The 21,792-nt window shown below is 36.7% G+C and overlaps 1 protein-coding gene across 4 annotated transcripts in view; it reads left to right on the top strand.

The window, feature by feature from the left end:
• LOC141452786 (glycine receptor subunit beta-type 4-like) overlaps positions 1 to 21,792 on the top strand; it is a 238,916-nt gene that overhangs the window by 209,332 nt on the left and 7,792 nt on the right. For 3 of the 4 annotated variants that reach the window (XM_074125216.1, XM_074125219.1, XM_074125218.1), the window contains 4 exons: positions 187 to 321; positions 15,154 to 15,405; positions 17,818 to 17,886; positions 21,085 to 21,242. In XM_074125216.1, coding sequence (XP_073981317.1) covers positions 187 to 321; positions 15,154 to 15,405; positions 17,818 to 17,886; positions 21,085 to 21,242 — 614 coding nt within the window. The remainder of the gene's footprint in view (positions 1 to 186; positions 322 to 15,153; positions 15,406 to 17,817; positions 17,887 to 21,084; positions 21,243 to 21,792) is intronic. The other variant, XM_074125217.1, reaches the window with a different exon arrangement.

Genomic DNA, 21,792 nt, shown 5'->3' with positions numbered 1-21,792 from the left:
TTTTACCTTTCTATACCCCTCGTGTATATGTTCAATTTTAATTGGGCTCCGGAAATAGCTGTGTGCCAATAGGATTAGTTGGCTAAAATCAAGTAATGAAAGTGCCACTTTAATCTTTACTGATCAAAGTGTACTACTAATTCTGATGAAAGTATTTATAAGAGTGTCTCTTTCCTTTTGTCTCAGTTTCCAAAACTATAGAGGAGCTACGGCTGGAATGGAACCCGGAGAATCCAGTGATCATGGGCAAAGGACTGAGGATGCCGCAGTTTGAGATTGTACAAATTGAAGCTTCGAATTGCCAAGAATCCTTTCAAATTGGTAAGCCACTTTTCTTAATAGTTATGCTTAATGTCAATTGGTAACCAGTTCCTTGGAAATCTCATCAAGGACCCGGTTTGCCTCGAACTCCTCCAAAATATTTTTTTTTTGAGATAATGCCAAACTTCGCTGACCAAGTCCAAGCTTTCGAACTTACCTCTATGTAAATAACTTATTATCTTAAGGAGGCCTTCATATAATGTCTAGTACGAATGCTCACGTCGAGATTCCACATTACCGATGTGCAGCATCCACGTCGCGGCTCTTCGATACCCGACTTCCTTCTGACTTTTCAGAAATGATCCTCCAGCATTCCCATATTGTTTGCCCAGGACTCGACCATCAAGTTGACATGTTCGAGTGGTCTAAGCCGACATATTATTTAAATTTATTTCCAAGCTCATGCCGAACATTAGTTAATGATGAAGAATTCTTTGTCTACTCCTTCCGCCTTATCTCTCACAACGGTAATTATTCGCATAAGACGAACTGATGGTCCCTAGAATTCATAACAAAAAGTGTTTACTAATATCTAATCACCAAGAGAAACTGATGCCTGAGTAGTTTACTGCATATTGTTAAATAAGCAATTGCTTCGTTAAATCTAAACGGCAGTTGATCTTCCTAGACCAAGAAAATGGATGATCGCCCTAAATAGATTACAACAAACATTCCTCTCAAGCTTAACTATAATCCTAGTTAATTAAAGTAGACAAGGATGGCTGACAACACTGACGCAAAGTTGTAGCACTATTTGGCAGTAATGCCAACTACTAGTGGTTGGCGACACTGTTCAGTTAAAGCGGAAGCCTCGGGCCTTACGATTAGAGTAGATCAGTAGACGGCCTACAGGTGGCCAGTGCTACCAGCTCGTTTAACTATTATTTATCTAGGCGGCTGGACTGACAGATACAGTGCAGCCAACTGTACTCTCCTGCTGAATTGATTTTCCTCTTCTTGCTTTTGGTGTAGAACAGTGTTGCCTCGAATTAATGTCTGTACACTCATTAGAAACAGAATATGTAACTCAAAATTATAAATTTGAGGAAATTCGATGGAGCAGTGTTGCCATTTTATTGAATAAATTTTGTGGATTGTCAACAATGATCTCGAGTGAATTCCAAGGTTCATTAAGAAAGTTACGATAATAGAAGGTAATATGAGAGAGTCCGCTCTTGATTTTTGGAAGTTTCCGGGAAACCTTCCTTTAAACATGGCGGATAAACCAGGATATAGATCTCCAACTTTCATTTGAATGTTGTTTTTAAGGAAATTCCTTTAGGGCATCCTGCCTGTGGATGGGGAGGACTGGGGGTGGACTTCACGTGTGTCAGTATTTCCTGACTACGTGAACTACGTGAGTGGAAGCGTTACGATCGGGTTAAATTCTCAATATCGAGTTTTCACAGGTAATATCCGATTTTAGGACCCCCTGTACCCCAATCGTATGAAGCCCAAATTGGATATCCGGTTCCGCAGCCAATTGGATGCTTTCCGGCACAATCAGCCGGCCGGAAGTGCCACTTTTCAGTTTTTTTCGGGAATTCTCCAGGCAGCTGCCGAAGTGATTCAGTTGAACGGCAATCCATTTTGGTCTGAAACTTTCCGAGAGAACATGGCGGAATCGATGCCTGCTTTATCTACAGAAAAGATTAAAAAAAAATTGTATCCAAGATTATTATTATTTAATTTTTAATACAAGGGGTTGATGATAATAGTGAAAGATTAGGTCGTCAGTGAACTAAAGGCGCGACTTTATGATTCTGCCCGCCATCTATGTGCAAGTCCCAGTAGCAATAAACAGATGGTTCTGTTCGGCTGTTATAGAACCTATAATTGCTTCACCACGAACCATAAAGCCGTGGGTATGTTGATCTCTAGAGTTCTGTTGTATTAGAAACTGGCCGCGTGCTGTTAAAATTACTGCAAGCCAACTTTTTGCTCTCCAGAGAGAAGTTTGGAAGTTTAACACTATGCGAACGAACTCGCCCAACCCAGCCAATCAACACGCTCCATGCACCTATACAAGTACATTCACGCTTTCAGTTTGTGCAATATTTGGTTCACCATTTTCAAATTAGATCACTTGAAGTTTATTTAGTGAGGTTTTTTAATTACCTTAGTTGTGCCAAGAACTCGGGCAGAGAGCGCCTTAATTCCAAAAATTGAGTTTCTGCGTGCAAGGAGTCCAATTGAGCGCAATAAATCTCGACGAATTTGCAACGTCCAATCACTTCACTTCCTCTTAATATCTCTCAAACCACCCAATAAGATTGGGTATTTTGCGGTCGTGTAGGTATCGATTTTATTTTTCATCGGAAATAACTGTTTTTAGTTTTGGAAAAGTGGTTTTTAAAAAATTATCTGGGTGTACCAGAGAACAATGTTTCCACTCCCTTATCCCTACATCGTACTGATGTTCGATGTTCAATTCGCAACTCGATTTTGATTTCGAAAATATCTGTTCGGAGCGCCCCTGAATGTGAAATAGTTATTCTTACAAATCGATCTTTGCGCGAAAATAAGGTTTCGGTCAAAATCGATCGATGGAAGTGCTAATTTTATTGAACATGCCTAATACGATTTTCAGTTAACTCAGGGATGATTTTCATCAAATTCTTTAGCGAAGATCTGTAACGGTGTCTTTGAAAGGCTGTCCCATCACAAAGAAGTTCTGGGAGGCGAAGCAGGAAAGACTACTACCCTTACTATTGCATTTAAATAAAATGTTCGGACTCATTCTTTACCTTTATTTTCTTAAGAATTCGATATTTGAGTCAAATCAGAATTTTTGAAGAAGCGGCCCTGCATTTGAATGTTCCGTTGAACTTTGTTCCACGTGCATTGTAACATAACACTATTAAGAAAGACAAATACGCAGTTCTTTAATATTTGTAAGACGGTTTTTCAAAAACAGATTTTAATATTGTGTAAAGAATATAATTTTATAAATAAATTAATACAAAACATTAATACATACATACATAAATAATTAAAACAATAAAATACCTGTAAAGAATAATTAAATTACTAGTTATATTTCACCGTCGTTAAACACTATGAAAAACTGTAACGTAAACACTCTAGTGACGCTAAACCTTCCTAGACTATAACCTAACCTTCAGGCTGTGTGGCGTTGTCGGCAGCCCCCTCTGATGGCACTTTTACATATTTTAAACAATTCAGTGTTGCTGCCCCACCACCTCAACCTTGTACACATCCCCTACGTCAATAATGCGAAATTCTGTCGATGCATTACAAACTTTTATTATTTGTCGCTCCGTGGTGGGGACGCGCTCGGCCAGCGAAGTTGATTGATCTCTGAGTACCTGTGAAACATTTTTAATTTCGGGCTTAAACCTCTCTAGCATTCAGAGTACCAATGCTAATTAAAAACAAAGCAAACTAAATTAAGTGGCTGTTACATTCCGCTTCACCAATTCTACAATTTCAGGTTTTAATTAATGTCTAAAATTAAACGTTCTCAATTTTTCACTGAGAACAATTTAAATATCTGTTTCAAATTAATTTAGTTGGGTAATTTATTTATTTACAAAAGACTACTCTGAAGGGGGAGCGAGATAAGAGATGCCTCTAAAGTGCCAGTTCCCTGAATTGGACGGCGTTACTAATTTATATTATTAGTGATAAAGTTGCTTACATTCCAAGCTTTATGGGAAACGCTTTACCGGAAATGTGCATCATAAATAAAGATTTCCTAGTTATGCACTGCCTTCTCGATCTTAAAGGGGACTGTAAGACCGTCAAGCTGCCCCCCAAAAAAACTCCCTTTATTATGGAAAAACCAACGTTGAAAGCTAACTTGCATCTAGTAAAAAGTCAAAGTTTAAAAAAAGGTATTATTTTCTCTTACTCTTTGTAAAAAAGGAAATCTTGTAATGGTGTAGATTTTGAGTACCTTGTGAAAATTCAGTTTTCATTCATTGGTTGGTCTTTCTGTCTGTATCTGTCCAGAGTAATTTAAGAAACGGAAACTATCCGTTCAGTTAGAAGTTACCTCTAGAGGGATGGTTGTGGCAATGAAGGGCAGATAGTTTCATGTTACAAGGGCGATCTCCTTGGCCTTTACAATGGATAAGGAGCAGAGAACACTCCTTCATGGAAATAATAGAGTCCTGAATACAACCCTGAGGGACTTCTGCCCTTCATAGCATGACTTTTAACCTTTGATCCAAACATATTAGATATTCTATCACCTTCCGTTTAACCTCTATTCAATTTAATGATCGAAAATTGGAATATTATGCTAATTTAATAGCGCTATCTAAACTAATGATCTAAACGGAGCAGATGTTGCCTCCCGCAGATGCAAGCGTGCAGTAAAGCATTTCCCCGTGCTTTGCCCCAAATTGCATCAGTTATCCGCAATACCGGCTTCAAAGGATAACTTTGATAAGGATACTGATTTGCATTTTCATTAATTATATTAGCTAAACTTTGCAGTCTAATCAATGAGCACAGTTGTGCTGCACTCTAGCTGGGGCGGCCAGTAATTAATGCCACTGTCACACACAAAAGGAACGATCCTTTCATTTACTTCTACAAAGCACTTCTTGGTTTTGCATGAAGATGGCGTTGCCGTTGTCAAGGCACCTGACGATGCCACAATAACAACTTTTGGTCAAAATCACTTAACCGGAAATATCACTTACAAAACAGATTTGTAGCCATTTTGAGATTTTCTAGAAAACAATATAAATGAGACTAATTGTAGATATGGATATGGATTGATAACTTCTATTCGTGACTTTTCCTCGGAAAATTTAATTAAATTTAACCGGAAGTACCTCTTTGGATTGTTCACTAACAATATGGCTCCAAGGCTTTTCCGCAAACTTCTGCATGTTGCTTACTTTGCGTTTATCCTTTTTTTTCCCCTAACAATCCCTCTTGAAGACAGGATGGGCTTCTCCCGATTGGGAAAGTGTGGAAAAACGAGAATCCTGGGCATTCAACAAACACCTGTTAGTCCAAAAATTGTTTCTCTAAACATTGAAATAGTGCTTTTTGATTGGCTGTTGAAGAAAATTAGTCTTAAAAGTAAGATTTTTTAAAAACAGTTTTTCTGTGCCATTTTTCAAGCGGAATTCTACAAGAAAGCGGATCAGTTGTAAAATTAGAAAAACGGAAATCAATATAAGTAAGTCTGATGCGCAAATAATATTAGAAATGTCATTCTATCAGATATCTGACAAGGTGACATAATGATTAGCAGATCACGTCAGGGTCGACTGACAGGCGACAGACTTTCTTGGATGTAAAACACGATGTCTGTACCCTTTTTCTTTGGCATTAGTTTCTGCCAGAGTTTTGGGTAGGCAAGTTTTGAGGAATATAAATCTGGCGTAAAGTGATTACCCTGCTAGTACAATAATTTACGTAAAACGTTTAGTTCGGCGTAACTAAATTCTCGGATGGAGGCGGTAACTCTGTGGTAGAGAGGCGGTCACTCTGCGGTAGGGCTGCAGGTTAAGAAGACTTGAATTGTTTATTGCCTTTAGTTCTTCAGGCAGCCACCTCACAAATATCAACGTCGTAGATCCTTCCAAATTACCCAATTCGTATTGTTTTATCCCTATCCCAAAATCGCTATTTCCGGAAAATTATTTAAAAAAATTAATTAATTGATGAATACGTGTGTAATTATCATTCCAACTAGAAATAAAATCGATACGACCATTTTTCTAAGAATTCCTATGAAACAAAATAGGTCGTATCAAATAGAACTGATTTCGTTCCAATTTTACCAAACTAGCAAAGCACTTATTTATTACGTAATGTTATATAGAGGGCGGAACTGTTTTTCTTTTCGGCGTTAGAACTTTAAAGGAAGTTTAAGGCAGCAGTTTCCTTTGAAACCCTCATATTACCAATTCTCCTGGGGGAAACGTTTGAAGTGAGAGTTGTTACTTACTATACGATCAGCATCATCTAGTTTAGCACATAGATAGAGTAGGCGACTGTGGCCCGTGCAAACTGGGTTCAAATCAAACAGTCTTTTGACTTATTATAAAGGTCCTTCGATAGCCGAGCGGTTGGAGGCCTGCAAAGCTAAGATATTGGAGTCGCCTCCGAGTCTAGAAACTGTATTTTATTTTAGGTGGTTGATTTAAAGTAAAGTAGGTTTGCTAATCACCAGGACTCCTAATTAGATTCCCTGGACGTAAAGGGGCGCCGGAAAAAACACTTTAGAATTATTGGTAGTTTAAAGAAAATAATTGGCGTCATTTTCGGAAAATAAATTGGACGTACTGAAAAATTGCACAAACCGGAAGCGGAGGTAGAACAATAACTGAATACCAAGTTCCTGAACTTTGTGCGACTTCCGATTTTTGTGAAATCCTGCGAGAAATCAGCATGAAATCGCACTCTTATTTACGAGTATTCAGATCTTGCGCTAAAATAACTTTGTGCCCATTCCTGGGTCACCAAATCTCGATTTCTGGTAGAAGCTCAATTTATAATAATTATTTCAAACGATCTTCAATTTCTAAAAGTTTTACAAGTTTTTTTTTAGAGAGAGAGAAGAAAACTTGGCTAGCATTCATGTTTTTATCCACAAAGCCACAAGACAAACAGCTGGGAGGAAATATTTTCGACAAAAACTCAATGTAGCCAACTTAGAGGCAAATAAATTCTCCTTCCTGATATCGTCTCGAAAGGAAATATTAAAGCCGGACATAATTCCCTGTTTACTATTAATATTAAGCAGTACACAGAGCCTTGGCGCCCAGACTGAGCTAGAAAAACAATTTGCATTCAAATTGCCCAAAAATAAAGAAAAAACAACAAAAATTGGAAAATATATATGAAAAAACAAAGTTACGGTAATAAAAATTTAAATCAAGTTTGAGTAAACCTTGATTAGACTCTGATTTAGGTTAGATCATGTAGAGGTCTTCTTTAACCACAAAACTTGTTTAACATAATGTTTAAAACTTCTTTATTTAGCCAACTTGTGCGAGAAGAAAAAGTTGCGCGGTTGGCAACACTGACAACAGCAAAGTTTTTTTTTTTTTTTTAAGTAGCGATCATGAAGGTCTTGGATTTTTTAAATTGTCACAAGAAATATATCTTTTAAGGTGCCCTTAGTTCGAAAAAGAAGTTTTTACAATTTTGTTTAGTGTGTCTTTCTCACATACGCGTAAATATTATGCAGATAGGATGGAAAAATTAATGCCAGTTTCAGTCATTATAAACTTTATTATGCCGCAGCTTTCGACCTAGGGACTAGGTCATCCTTCAGGGCTGTGGAACATATCTACAGTGTGTTAACAATAATTACATTACAATGAATATGTATAAAGTAACGTAATTTACAACAATATTTACCTAATTTACAATATACTGTTTTACATCATTAGAGGGAGGCGCCACGGTAGCCGAGCGGGTTAAGAGGCGAGACCTGCAAAGCTAATATGTATTGTGGTACTGGGTTCGATTCCCGGTCTTGGCCTTGGATTTTATTTAATGGTTAAATGAGAAATAGTAAAGTACGTTTGCTACTCGCCTCCGTCCACGACACCTAGTAAATGGTGGACTTAAAGCCCCGCCTGAAAAAAATAGGCGATTACTTTACTTTACTTTTAAATCAATAGAGGGTTGGTGTGTCTTGTGTCTTTTCTGTTTATGGACTGAATGTGATCGGTCTGTGTGTGATATGTGTTTGGTAGTAAGGAAGTCAATGTTGCCAATTGTCAAGTATTTTGTAGTAAGTGGGCCGAATTTGTTGTTTATAAATTGTTGGTGGCAGTTTTTGAAATTTAAACTGTTTTCTGTCTTAGATATGTACGTATATAATTTTTTAGCACTTTCCTTTTTTTGTGTGTTGCTTTCTGATTTTAAGTATCTTTGTGTTTGGGAAATCGAAAGTGTTATGATTTTCTGTGCAACGAAACTGGCATTAATTTTTTATCCAATTGAAACTATGATTCAGTCACCAAAAATAATGAACAGTAATTATGCAGATATTTAGAATCGTTCGTTGTTCTAAAACGTACGTTTTAGAAGGAGGGGCCCCAATTAATGTTCAAAATTTATGTAAATAATAATTATTTTCTATATACGTATAATAATGCACTCTAGTGGTTGGTTATTTTGGTTGGCATTTTCTCACAGGATTGAAGAGGAAATCATTGCTGAAAGGTTTTGTTCTGAGAAAAAAGTAAATAAACAATTTTAAAAGGGCGTTCCCCCCTCCACAATATGAAAGATCGTCATTAAAGCTATATTTAGACAATTAGGTAAGATAGCTGACCATCTAAAACAAGCAAGACCCAACTAAAATGAAAAACTTTTTCAAACAAATATATGTGACTACCACACATTGCCAAAGATGCTCAGTAAAGACAAGAGGCTTAATAAAACGCTAGTTAAGAATAATGGCGGTTACATGGAAAATTGTGGGTTAGATGGAAATGATGTGAGGACCCACTGTGGGTAAAAGAGAGACCTTATTTGTGCAGTCTGTGCAAGTTTCGGTTGATTAAAGGGTGCAACATCTGTCTGAAAGTCAGTGTCATGATAAAGGGATATTAAGTGCATAAAATTACAATGAATGTGTTTATTAGTGTGAAGGGCTGCTGGTGCATTAGTAGCGAGTCAGTGTGTGTGTGGTGTAATGAAGTGATAATGCCGTAGCCGAGGCAGCTAATGACCTGCCCGCAGTTAGGAGCCCTCACAGCACTAACTGTCACCAAGTTTCCATGTGCATGCCCCATCAGTTTCCATGTGCACCCCTACCATGGTCTTCTTCCCAAAACAAACATGGTGTTTATGCTTTGTACCATTAAAGTACGATATGAATTTACGTTTTTATTATTTTATTCATTGCCCGCAGTAAATATTTAGCATATAAATTAACTCATTAATTTCGTTAAATGAAATAATAAAAAAAAGAAAGTATGGCAGTTTGTGTGCGTAAATGGACACGAGCGCACAAAAATGGCAAATCCTCAAAAGCTCCGATACTTAATTTGAGTTGCCCCGCAGAACTGACGGTACTCAGCGAAACAAACCTTCCAAGCGGAAGTTTCCTTTCTCAGAATCATATTAAAACTTTCTCAGAAACAAGATTTCCTTAAACATGGCACTCACATAGCAAACAGATGGAACATTTCTCTTGGGAAAATCCGATAAGGGCCAGCAATGGAGTAAGCTACCCCTTTGAAATGTCATATCTGTGAAATGTACCTACAGATTCATAAACTGTGTATCAGCACGAATTAATTGTAAACATTTTCCATACTCAGGCAGTATGGAACCAAGGTGGAGTGGTAATACTAAGAGGAAGTAATGAGTGTATTCTGGCCGGATGTTTAGAGTTTGGGCAGGTGTTGAGGAGCTGCTATTCTCCTGGAATATCAGATTCAAAATCATAAAAGCTCGTAAACATGAAATTTATGGTAGAGACATTGTTCGTAATAATGCTGAGCGATGGTGTACGCCGGAAGCCATTGATCTCTGTGTGTATGTGTGTGTCTGCAATAAGAGACAATGGTGATGTTCCACAGCCCAGGTAATCCGTGGAAATTTCAAGATTCCATCTTCGTAACAAGAAACTAGTATCGCTGCGTATGTGTGATGATGCAGGATGGTAGAGAGGACGAAGGAGGGATGACGAGAGACATTTTTGCCATTGTGTTGCAGACCTGGCGCTTGGTGATCTCAGACAGAGAAACAACGCATCAACTTCCTGCCCTTCCCCCGCCGCCAAGCTTTCCCGGAGTCCTGGTGACGCTGCTATTCCCCAGGGGTATCCAATTCCTTCACTTCTACAACCTATAGAACTTGCCGTGCTAGCGGGTCTCCACTTCTAACCACTAAATCGTCTCAACAAGTTTTATCTTTGTGCAGTCACTACAACGCGTTCCTTTACACTTCATATTCTAGAAGTGTAACTGCCAACCGCCGTTCTAAAGCACAAACACCGTCTCTTTTAAACTAGAAATACAGCAAATATAAATCTAATATTTCATTCTGCTAAAAAAAAGTATCTCAGGTAAATCTGATGTAAACACTCTCTAAACTATCTCTTGACGTAATTAGAAGCTTAAGTTCAAACTACTTCCTGTTGGAAACTACTTTCTTTCTCTTACTACTAGAAGTAAGAACAGCTGTTGCGACCATGCCGAATTTCGTTTATTAAATATTAGTCAATCACAGGTTGTTCAAAATCTAGGATTTTTTTTAATTTAATTTTTCCAAACTTTCGAAAGCAGAATTTCTTCTTTTTGAAAAGCTCGGATGTTTCACAAATGACCTACAATTTTCTAGCATATTAGGCATGATTTTCAATTTATAAATTCTTTTACTTTTGGCGTTTTTATTGAGAAAATTTTCTATTGCATAATTTGATACTTCATTAAATACCTACGGAAGAAAAATTAGTAAAAAAAAATTAAAATTTTCATAGAAATAATTACTGATAAAGAATTGGCCAACCTCAGTTAAGAATTGAAGTGGGTTGGTTGATCAGCCAATCAGAAGTCAGAGAACTGTTTATTAAACCACGCCTACCGCCCATATCGGTCACACCACGCCTTTTTTGCCTAGTCCAAAAATGGCTGATTTGTATTTTTCTTTGTTCTCTTTGTTTTATCGTTTAATTTTTCTATTTTCTCTTATTTTTGGCAAACGCAAGTGATTGTGAACCATTTTTTGACAATTTTAAAACATTTACGGCATTTTCGTTTTACGATTTCACTGGAAATATTCATTTTAAGGCCTTAAGTCGAAAAAAGTATTTATTACAAACTGGTATTGTGTAAATATAATTACTTGTATTCATGTGCATGTTTGTGATCAGCATAATCCAAAAACCGGAAAATCGCGGTAATGTTCAAATTGGACGTTTTGACTAGGCGCCACCAGAGAACGCCACCGGTAGAATGTGGGCTAACCGGAAGTGGCGCGTATCTGAGCCTTGTTTCCATTTTTAAAACGGCTCCCACAACATTCCCTCAGGATTATTGTTAGTACTCAATGCATTTTTAACTTTTACCTTGGATAATCCTTCTGAAGGAAGTTCTGGAGGAGTGGTTGGTTACCTTTAGCTTACCTCTTAGAAGGAAATCGGTTCAGAGAACTTACCACTTTATTCAAATTTAAGCATCTTAGCGATGTTTCCGCACTATTTCCAAGTTTTGGTAGAAATCCCGTTACTCCAGAGTTGCGCTAAGAGTAAATTGTGTGAATTAATAGAAATAATAAATCGGAAATAAACTTTAAGTTTTATAGATCCAGAAATAGGTGTGGAAAATCGGGACTGCTTTGGGTAAGTTGGTAGTCTGGTCCCTGTATCTGTACTCGACTTCTTGCGTCTAGTTCCTCTTACGTTAAACTAATGAATGTACGAGCTTCGTAATATTTTATGCGCAGGTTTCCACATACTCCCTTCCTGAAGGATATACCCATTTCTTTCCATAAGTGAACTGTCAAAAGGTAATATTCTTGAAAGGTTTTACAGGTATAGTATAGGGAATCATTACGTATCAAACAGAAGAACTAACAATGAATGGTGAGGCGGCTAATGGAACTTCTGCCTGTAGCCTGGAGGCAGCTGGGTAGAGGAAATAAAAGGTCCCTCACACCTCCGCTGTTTGGCCCTATTTCCTGTCACCAGCCACTTTCTGCCCCCGTCATCTAACTCCAAGTCTATTTTAGTTCTTATTTTTAAACTTTCTCCTTGAACGGCATTGCCAACTGGTTTGAAATTAACAAACGTTCGCGGAGCGAATACCTGTCCATCCGTCTGGTCCAAATAAACTTTTTTACCAATTATTTGTGCAAACAGATCAATGCACACAGATTGAATCAATGAATAATTGTCTTTTGGTACATCTCGCAGGAAATAGCCAGATTCTGAAGCAGATAACTTGTGTTTTTTTTATTTTTATTTTTTTTTACTGCTCTTACAATCATTTTGAGATCTTGAGGCAGGAAACGGTAGCTATTACAAAGAGTTGGTTTGTGCGTGTGTGGATCTGTTGGTCTTTCCGTTCGTCTGGATCGAGAAGGCTGTGGTCAGCATAACTGAAATACGAAAAATCGCTGCAAGTTCAAATTTAAAATTCATTTATGAGCCATCATCAGATCAGTCAATATAAATTTTGAGTAACATCCGGTAACTCGAACGGCCACTGTACTGAGCTAATTCTCTTTTGTGAGAGGGTTTCCACAAAGAGGGCTGAAACGATTTCCCTTTAAACATGTGGCTCACTAATTGCGCTCATGAAGTTCTAGTTGTTCCTGCTTTACAGGGATCATCTCTCCAGGAAACACTATTCAAGTGGGGCGCTTCCAGAGGTGTAAAGCTATGCTTACCTCTAAAGTGTTGCTCCAGTTCATTGTACAGGGCTAACATTTTTTTAATATGTAATGACTAATGACTAACCAAAACTCCCAGTTGGAAGGATACCGGCCGACCGGATATGCGGCTGTGTCCACAACTTCCGGTTTGCTGTAATTATCCGCAGAGGGGAGGGGGTAATTGAAAGATTTTCATTTGAAGTTGGACATTGTGTTACGTATTTGATTCAGATTGAAATTCAGATTTCAGTGGTTGTCTATAGGAACAGTGACGTCACATCCCTCAACACTGAAGTCAACTCTTCTTAGTATTAGTATAAATTCCATGTGTTAAGAATAATTAATTACGTAAACTTGTTAAGAGGATCACATGTACGGTATGGCAACTAACCTGAGATTATCCTTGTAAATGTTAAATTCAAAATAACTCGGGTTAAGTTTAGTGATGGATTTCTCATGATTCCCTTGGGACGTCCACAAATAATCCTGAATATAGTGCGCCTGGCTGCGTCATAAATCAAAACACCAGGGAAAATAATAAATGATCTTCCTGTGTGTGTTTGTAGAGGAATGGAGGGTGGGGGTAGGAAGTAGAATCTGGCGGCTGAACGTTGCCATTACTTTAACCCTCTGGAAGCTCTTGGTTCTAACCTTATATATTTCCTTCAATGAATTTTAGAAACATATTCTATACATGCTTAGCAAGGCTAAGCAACACTCTGAATGGATATTTTTAAAAGAACTTGATCTCCTACTTAATGGAGTTTCCATGGCAGCTGAAAGACCTGCTGAATGGTTTTGAAAGCGATACGACCCTAGTCAACGGACAACCCCAGTTGCCATATTTTCATAGATGGTTCAGTTGACAGAATAGGTGCCGCCATTATTACGTCAGTATTTAACTTACAGATTGGGCTGACACTTGTGACAATGTTACTACGAACTGCATTGGCCAATTTTAGCCTTTATATGATTGACTGGTTTTTCTAGAAGAATTAATACCAGAATCTTTTTTACCTCATCTAATCTTATGCTTTGTACACATTACGTCATATTAAGGAATCAGCTATTAGAGGAACTTACTTAGTGCTTTATTAAATTGAACCTAAGAACGGCCATCTAGACACCACTAATCTATGGACCCATCTACCTCCTCTGACAATTTATTTATTTCTCTTTGGCACAAACATGTTCGGAAAATTCATTTTAAAAAGCGGTGAACAAACAAGGCGGTTTGATTGGATTTTATTTCTGCAATAAAATAAATAAAAACTCATAATTATATTTGCATATGGGTTCACAACTAAGAATTAGTGGAGTTTGTTTACTTCCGCCATGATTGCGATTTATTATTAACTTTCATTTATCCCTCTCTAGTAAAAGTAAATTTATTTTTATCTTTTTTTTTGACTTTTTTTATTGGTTAATGCTCTTGGCCAATAGAGTTCTAGGTAGTCAAAAAGGAATTCCTTGATTAGTTCACGTTCTGCACTGAGAGATCGCACTGCGAACATATCAAAATATAGAGAGATTCTCTTTAAAGAAAATCCGTTTTTTGGTACTCTAAAACCCAATATAGTGTGTTTTTTTTTAATTGCCGATTTGTGAATGAGTTTGAAAAACTTAAATTTTAGATTTGGTCACCGCCAGTTAGGACAATTGGAAAACTATCCTCAGCCCGGGAAAGTGTCACTTTTGTAGGTAAATTTAAATGTTTGGTATTTGATTGGCAACCCTGTATGAGAGGGGATGACCGTTAGGGGTGCAAGAAGGTTGCAGGTAGTAAGAGGCATTCCTCACTTTAAGTATGACACTCTTTATGTATGTTATGTTTTATGTGTGTTATGCCTTATGAATTAAGTGAATAAACTAAACTTATGTTAGATTGGTGTTTATTCAAACCTTTAAGTATTACGTATGTTATTTAATTATTGTTCTGTGTTTTAGATCTTGTCTCTCATTTTTTTTTTTATTTTTACACTTTAATGAATCTATCTTCAATTTTCCTAGAAAATGTCCTCAACAATTTTCTATAACTTATACTAATCGCTAATTTGTAGATCTTGATCACAACTCTTATAAGGGCACTTTATTTGGAAAAAGTTTGGGTAGGTTTTTCTCTTAAGTGTTAGTCCAGTGTAACCTATGATCCGTAAGAATTAAATATGTAAGGGAAATTACAACTTTAAAGAAAACTCAGTCTTTGAGTAATTTTCTACGAATATGGCTCTAATGATTTCTTGGATGCTTAGAAGGAAGGAAGTCATTTCCACGGATGTACCTCAACTATTCCTCCGAGTATTCTGCAATTCCCTAGATTAGGTTTTTTTTAAAAAGTGCCATTTTAGTATATTTTACTGTCTTACGATCTGAAAAATAACAATAAGCATCAAAAAAAGGATGAAATTTCCAAATTTATGTGTTCGGCCTGGCAAAGGCCGTGTGAGTTGCGTTCTTCAACGTTGCCCTGCCAACTGTTCTAATTGTCTTTTTATTTTTCAGGTAACTACAGCTGTTTAGTGGCTGAATTCTATTTGAGTCGTTCAGTCGGGTTCCATCTAGTGCAGTCCTATCTGCCGACTATTCTGATCGTGGTAATATCCTGGGTGTCGTTCTGGATGGACGTGGACTCCGTGCCCGGCAGGACCACCCTGGGCGTCACCACCCTGCTGGCCGTCTCATCACAGTCGTCCGGTATGCATATCATCGGACTGTTTGTAGAATTAGGCTATCGACGCAGTAATTCTAAAAGAGGTGCGAACCGTTTCAAAACAAAACAAAGAGAAACACAACCATTTTTTTTAAAAGATAATTAAAGAAAACTTAGATTTTTGGTATTCTAATTTTCATTATTTTTCAAAACTATTATTTTTTGTTTTTTACATCTTTAAAAATTAAAATTGAAGGCTTGATCAGTAATGGGGAAAAGACTAGTTTTCACAAGTGCCACTGGAAAATTCATTTTCACCTCGTGTTTGGCCTCAAAATGTTTTGTGTCTTGAAACCGTTTAATTTAAAAGCAGTCTTTTCTGGCCAGGAGGACAAAAATATTTCGGCAGAATGATTCAAAAACGTTGAGGCAAACGATCAATTTAGAAAATTAGGAGTTCTTTTTTGTGCTATATTTAGAGGAAATACGTTTTCCCGGGAATGAAGGTTCAAATAAAGGTTACAAATCTAGAAACGTGATAAATGGTGCCTGAAAATTACTAAGGAGAAGTACAGAATACACAAGATGCTCCTTTATAATCTTCAGAAGATAATGGGGCCGAAAATATGAATGGGAAGGACAAAGCAGATACTTGAAGAAGTATCCGTGAGTTTATTTTCATTTGGTTCACTGATGCTCCTCAAGATATGCTCCTGAGTAGCGTATCAATGTCCAATACGATTCAAGTACGGGAGACGATGAACACACCCATTGTTTAGCAGTCAAACGGAACATAAATCGTGTAACACATTGGATATACCCACTCACTAACAAACTAACAACTTGAGGGTGAGGTAGAAATGCTGTCAGTGAGGGAGAGTGAATTCCATTGCGACCTAGCGGCTAAAGTGAAAACTAGACTTTTTGACCATGTCTGAACATGCAGTTTTGATATTCACAAAGTAGAAACATCCTCCAAAATTTCACTGTTAAATTATCATTATTTAAATTTTTTTATAAATTGATAGTTAAAATTAATAATTTTTATAATTTTACATTGAAACTTTTCACACCTCAACAGGTGGGAATTTCCTGTTCTTACAGCACAGTTTTGTCTAATTTTTTTGTTCCTTTAAGTTTAACAATTTTTTAATTTAATTTTTTAAAAACACAAAGTTTACTTTTTGAGTTTTAATAAATAATATCATGCTTTGGTTTAATAGTAATTGTATAAGGTCATCTAGTGACGTAGTGGAGCCAAACCATTTGTAATAGATCCATGGTTGTTCCGGTTTGCATCTTACTTCCTTCACACCAGAAGTTCCCGTTGCTTCCGCAACGCAGTCTGACTGTATATAAAAGACGTTTGCTCTTCCACTGCCACAGTCTCCACAGATTCATCTAAGACACTCTGTGGAAATGTTATTCTAGTAACTACTAATGCAAGATTAGGTCGGCTAGATACGCCCCTGGTCCGTTTAAAGTTCCGCAAGAAGGGACCAGTGGGACGGTGTAGTGCATTGAATATAGTAACTAACTCTCCTGCTCCAGAACTGGTTCCTTCAAAAAGAGATCTGCCGCCAGAAATTTGCTATTGGACCCAACTGATCGGGCCCTACATCGACCCAAAGTGGTGTAGCAAGTAACTCAGATTGGCAAGATGATTCTAAATGCTAGATCGAGTGCCTAATCGTGACCTTTTCAAACTCACGAGGATGAACGGTGAAAACTTGACAAGGGAGGCAACCACTCGCCCCACTCCTGCCTGGAAACTGGAAGTGATGAGTTTTATTTTGCAGCGAAAATAAATGCCCAACCCACCCAAGTAATGCCGGAATTGGAATTTACAACGTGTTCATTCTTTCTCCGGCGAGAAAATTAAGACAGTTGCTGATTAAACAAAGCTGCTGATAACGAAAACAAATCAAGTTCCTCCTGACCTATGCTTGTCGTTACAAGGTCGCCACCTGGGCGGTTCTTAGCGGGAGAGATTTGAAAATAAAAGTAGTACCCAGCTTCCGTCTCTCTAACATTTTATCGCCCATAAATTTTATACCAGTCGTGACAATTTAGCAGCCTTTATGGTGCACATAAATCTAATTCGTGTTCAGCTTTAAAGTTTGTAATTTCTGTTTAGAATTAATTAAAACGAAAGCTCTAAAAGGAAGTTCCTTTCTTTCAATTAATTTCTTACCGACGTTAATATGCAGGCAACTACCATCTAATCTGCGATTACAGCCAAAGGCTTTTGCTACGTTTTTTACCTTGACGCTCTAGACAAGTTTATAAATCGCTTGACTTGAAGCTAAGTTGCAGCAAAGATTAACCATAGCAAGCAGTCACTTCACTTTCCCAAACGGAAAATTTAAAAAAGTTTAGATTTTTCAGATTTGAGAGCTATATATCCTGCTTTGAACAGCAACATTTAGGGAATTGATTTTACATTGAGAGGTAAGATGGTAATTAAGCGTCTAGAATGTTCTGGCCAGGTGGATAACTGCTGTTTCATGTTCCAGGTATCCAGAGTGGACTTCCCCAAGTGAGTTACGTGAAGGCCATTGATGTCTGGATGGGGACTTGCACAGGTAATTCTGTCCATAGTAATTCTGGAATAAGATGTGCCATTGCTATTGCAGTACATCTGCCACCTCCAAGTTGCCATAGATTAAAGTGCAAAGATGGAAGGAAGCGTGACATCTCTGTACAAAGTTTGATTGGAACTATAAGCTTAAACATAACACGTCATGTCCAAAGAAAGTCGCAGGAAGTCGTTTCGTTTTAGAAAACGAACTCGCCGTATTATGATTTCCTGATAACTCGGAATTTTATGTCTTCTCTTTTTCTTGATTTTCCTAAATTCTAAATTTGGTACTTGCTCAAGGGGAGGATAGCAAGCGGAAGAGAATTTAAATGAATTTTCCAGGAAATGAAAGTTACAGATCTGCTTGTTAGCGTACTAAAATCGTTTCAAAAAAAAGCGGCACACTTCCGGTTGTCTAATTTAATCAAAAAGCTTCCTGCCGGTTCCAATAGTAGCACTAAACCTAATATCAACTTTTTAGATTGTTTAGTTTTGAGGTAGGTTAACCCACATTAAGAGATTAATTTTTATTTTTTTAAAAAAACCGTCTTATCGACCTCAAGTTATCTCAAAACTATGTTCTCGGTAAAAACTTAAAACCATAAATTTTTGGAATGCAAGACGTTCTGTTAAGTAGCAGTTACGGGCGTTTATAGAAAATCCAGAGTAAAAATATAAGAAGCCAACCAACAATGGAAACCACAATATGTAGAAGTCGTCCCACCCAACTATCTCATACAAGTTCAAACATGTCAAACTCTTGATTAGATGTGGAAATAAATGTGCTCAAAGAAACCGCAGTCAGATGGGGTTGAGGTTTGCTTGCTAGCACATATATTAGTTTGTACGGTGTAATAACTTGCTTTTGGAAACCACGTAGCACAAACTCACACACCTTGGTGGCCAATGTTCCTTAATAGATATTAGTTGTATCAAAGGAAACCATGATTGAATATATGAGGCAAAACAGATAGGGTTCGTAACCTCCGTGGATTGCATACTAAACCATAACCCATCTGCGGTCATACACCTTGCTAGCCGCCATTCAATCATGATTATTCGCTGCAATTTATCCAAGTTAAAATAACCATTTAGAAGAGTTTCATTAGGTAGCCTATACTCGAAGGTTACAAAAATCAAGTGCGGTTATATCAGACATGCTTGGGATAGATTGTAACCGTTGGTAGAGATCACATCTAAGTAAATCCCAACCTCTTGAAGAAGCCTGTCACTCCAACGGGCCGACAATCCAAGGTTCCTCCCACACTGGCCAATCTGGTCTTTCTTTTCCTTTCAAGGTTCTATCTTACAAATTTTCTTCAAGCAACAATGTTTATAATCAAATCTTACCAACATTATAAACCCTTTTTTAAAATATTATACGGAAACGTTACAGAGAAACTACAAGTTATAAGTTAGTCTGTATTAAGGAAGATACCAAGTTTCCACGAATCCTAGGAGCCGACTGAAAAATTGATTCTGTAAGTGATATTTCCAAAATACTTTGGCAAAAATCTTTTGCATGATCAATTGGAAATAAGCTAAATAATAAATTTGAACTTAATACAACTTTTCTTTTTTAAATTACGGTGGTTGGACATATTTATGTACCAATTAGCAATCGGATATCCCTCTGGAAACTAACAATTTCAACAGTTTCTCAAGTCAAAAAATGAAACCAATTTGGCACAAAACCGTGATCTATGTAAGTATGGAGGTTTTTTTACTCAATTTATTATAATGGAAAAATTATTTAGTGATAGTAGAAAAAGTTATTGATTCTTTTTTATAACCCTATCACGATTACTCCTTTAGAAAGCTATCAATATCTGGTTTGTTTAGTTTTCAGTTCCAATTCTGAAAGAATAATACTTTTATGCGTAATGATTATCCATAAATACAAAACATGTTCTCTGTTCAAACAAAAACAACGCAGAATATAATTTACAAAACAACTTTTCATAAAATAGAAAACATAAAACTTTCCTTCAATGGGAGGGGGGAAGGAGTTCTGGCTTAGAAAATTCTTCTTAGCATTTGATAAATCTTCAAGATTATTAAAGCCAAACAGCCTCAATCTAAGACGCAGTGACTGATGTAATCATTCAAGATGAATGTATAGCCCAACTTTATTATTACTAAAGTTCGGAAAACAAAATATGTACATATATTCCTTTACAAAGTTACAGGATTTGATCTAACCAATTTTTATAGGACCATAAAAAGTATTATTCATAAGAGAATAATAAAAATTGAGAAGGTTTCGGGATAAACTCTGTTTTTCATTGAATGGAAAGCAAGATTATTATTTTTGTTTTGTTTTGTCATCATTTACATTAATGGTAAAGTAAGGTTAGAGGTCATTGTAACCTTTTTGTTATTCCAATTCAGTCAAAGGTGAAGAAAATAGCGCTTTAAGGGCCACTAACTCTTAATTCCCTTACAAACTATAGTTGAATCAAATCACCGAGTCACACCTAAAATGCCAATGACATATTGATAATCTAATTGAACAGTTAAAATAATCATATCTCTGTGACCAATGCGGTAATGCAATTCTTTTCTTTAAAAAAGATCAATTTGCCGATTATAAATATTTATGTGAACTTTTGTATGAAGACTTGGAACACAAATAAACCGTTTTCACAAAATAGACAAAATGTGTATGTAAGCTGTAGCGCCATCTGGATCATAAATAAATTTTACAAAAAGCTAGCATTCAAATATAAGTGTAGGTTATGCCTCCATCGCGATAAATTTGAATTTATAGTATTATCTTAAATGAACTCAAGTTTAAATCTATTTATCACACTTCCTATTCAACAAATCTTTATGAAACCTTGCCCAATTATAGACCATTATCGTATCTACTATTCCTTTAAATTTGTAAACTTTACAAATAATTTGGAAAATATACAGTTTTGAAATTTCGATACTTTTTAATAGTTCAATCAACTCACCAAAGAAACACCTTTAACCGCCTTCAACACCTTCAACTATTCTTAATTCAATGGTATCATATTAATTTAAGTTCGATCATCACATAAATGTAAGTTTTTAGTCTAAAGTCTTGCCCTTAAGATAGTGTTATCTATTCTCATCCTTGATTCTTCATCTTCAAACGTACTCGTGTCAGTTTTTTCTAGACCCACATCTTCTAGACCCGCTCATCAAGCTGTATTTTTTAAATTTTATTTTGCAGCGTTCGTATTCTGCGCTTTGTTGGAGTTTACCATTGTCAACTACATGTGGCGGAAGGTAGTGGAACAGCCGGCACCTCCGCCTCCGCCCGTTCCCCAGGTGCCCGACCTGAATGGTGATCTCAAGCAGGACCAGCCTAGTTTGGTGCCCATAGCCTCTGTGAGTAACATCTTTTGCTGTCTACAAATTACAAATTTAACGCGCATCCTCTAACTTTTGCTATAACAAAAATTTTTTCTGAGAAGGGAGAAGGATAGTCTTGTATCTAATGTGTTATTTAAGAATAATTTACATTTTAACCATCTACATAATGTTGTTTACAATTATGTTGTTTTGAAATTATGAATTTAAGAAAACGTATTCAAGGTTTTAGTTAAGAGAAAGTCGTGTGTGTTTAATTTAGATTCAATTTTGTTTAGCTCAGATTTTACTTTTCTTTCCTTTTAAAAATACTAATATTTTGTTTTAAGTCAATTAATTAACATTTCCGTTGCTCAGCATTCCTAGATCCTGTTTTAGGGTCAAGCTTAATCTGAAGAAGTAAGAAGTAAAAAAAAGACAGCATTTTTTCTTTTCTCCTGTATAATAATCACGTCTCGTTTCTAGGCTCGTTTCGACATGCAAAACACGTCCTGTCAGAGTAATAACAGGCAAACTAGTATTTACTGTGAAACATTTCATCATTGTAAACAATAAAATCCAAGATGGA

Source organism: Rhodnius prolixus, unplaced genomic scaffold (genome assembly GCF_049639745.1).
Source record: "Rhodnius prolixus isolate KJV_2025 unplaced genomic scaffold, Rpr scaffold_3, whole genome shotgun sequence".
In the NCBI taxonomy this organism is placed as follows: domain Eukaryota; kingdom Metazoa; phylum Arthropoda; class Insecta; order Hemiptera; family Reduviidae; genus Rhodnius; species Rhodnius prolixus.
The sequence above is the reverse complement of the archived record's forward strand: the minus strand, read 5'-3'. Positions and strand labels throughout refer to the sequence as shown.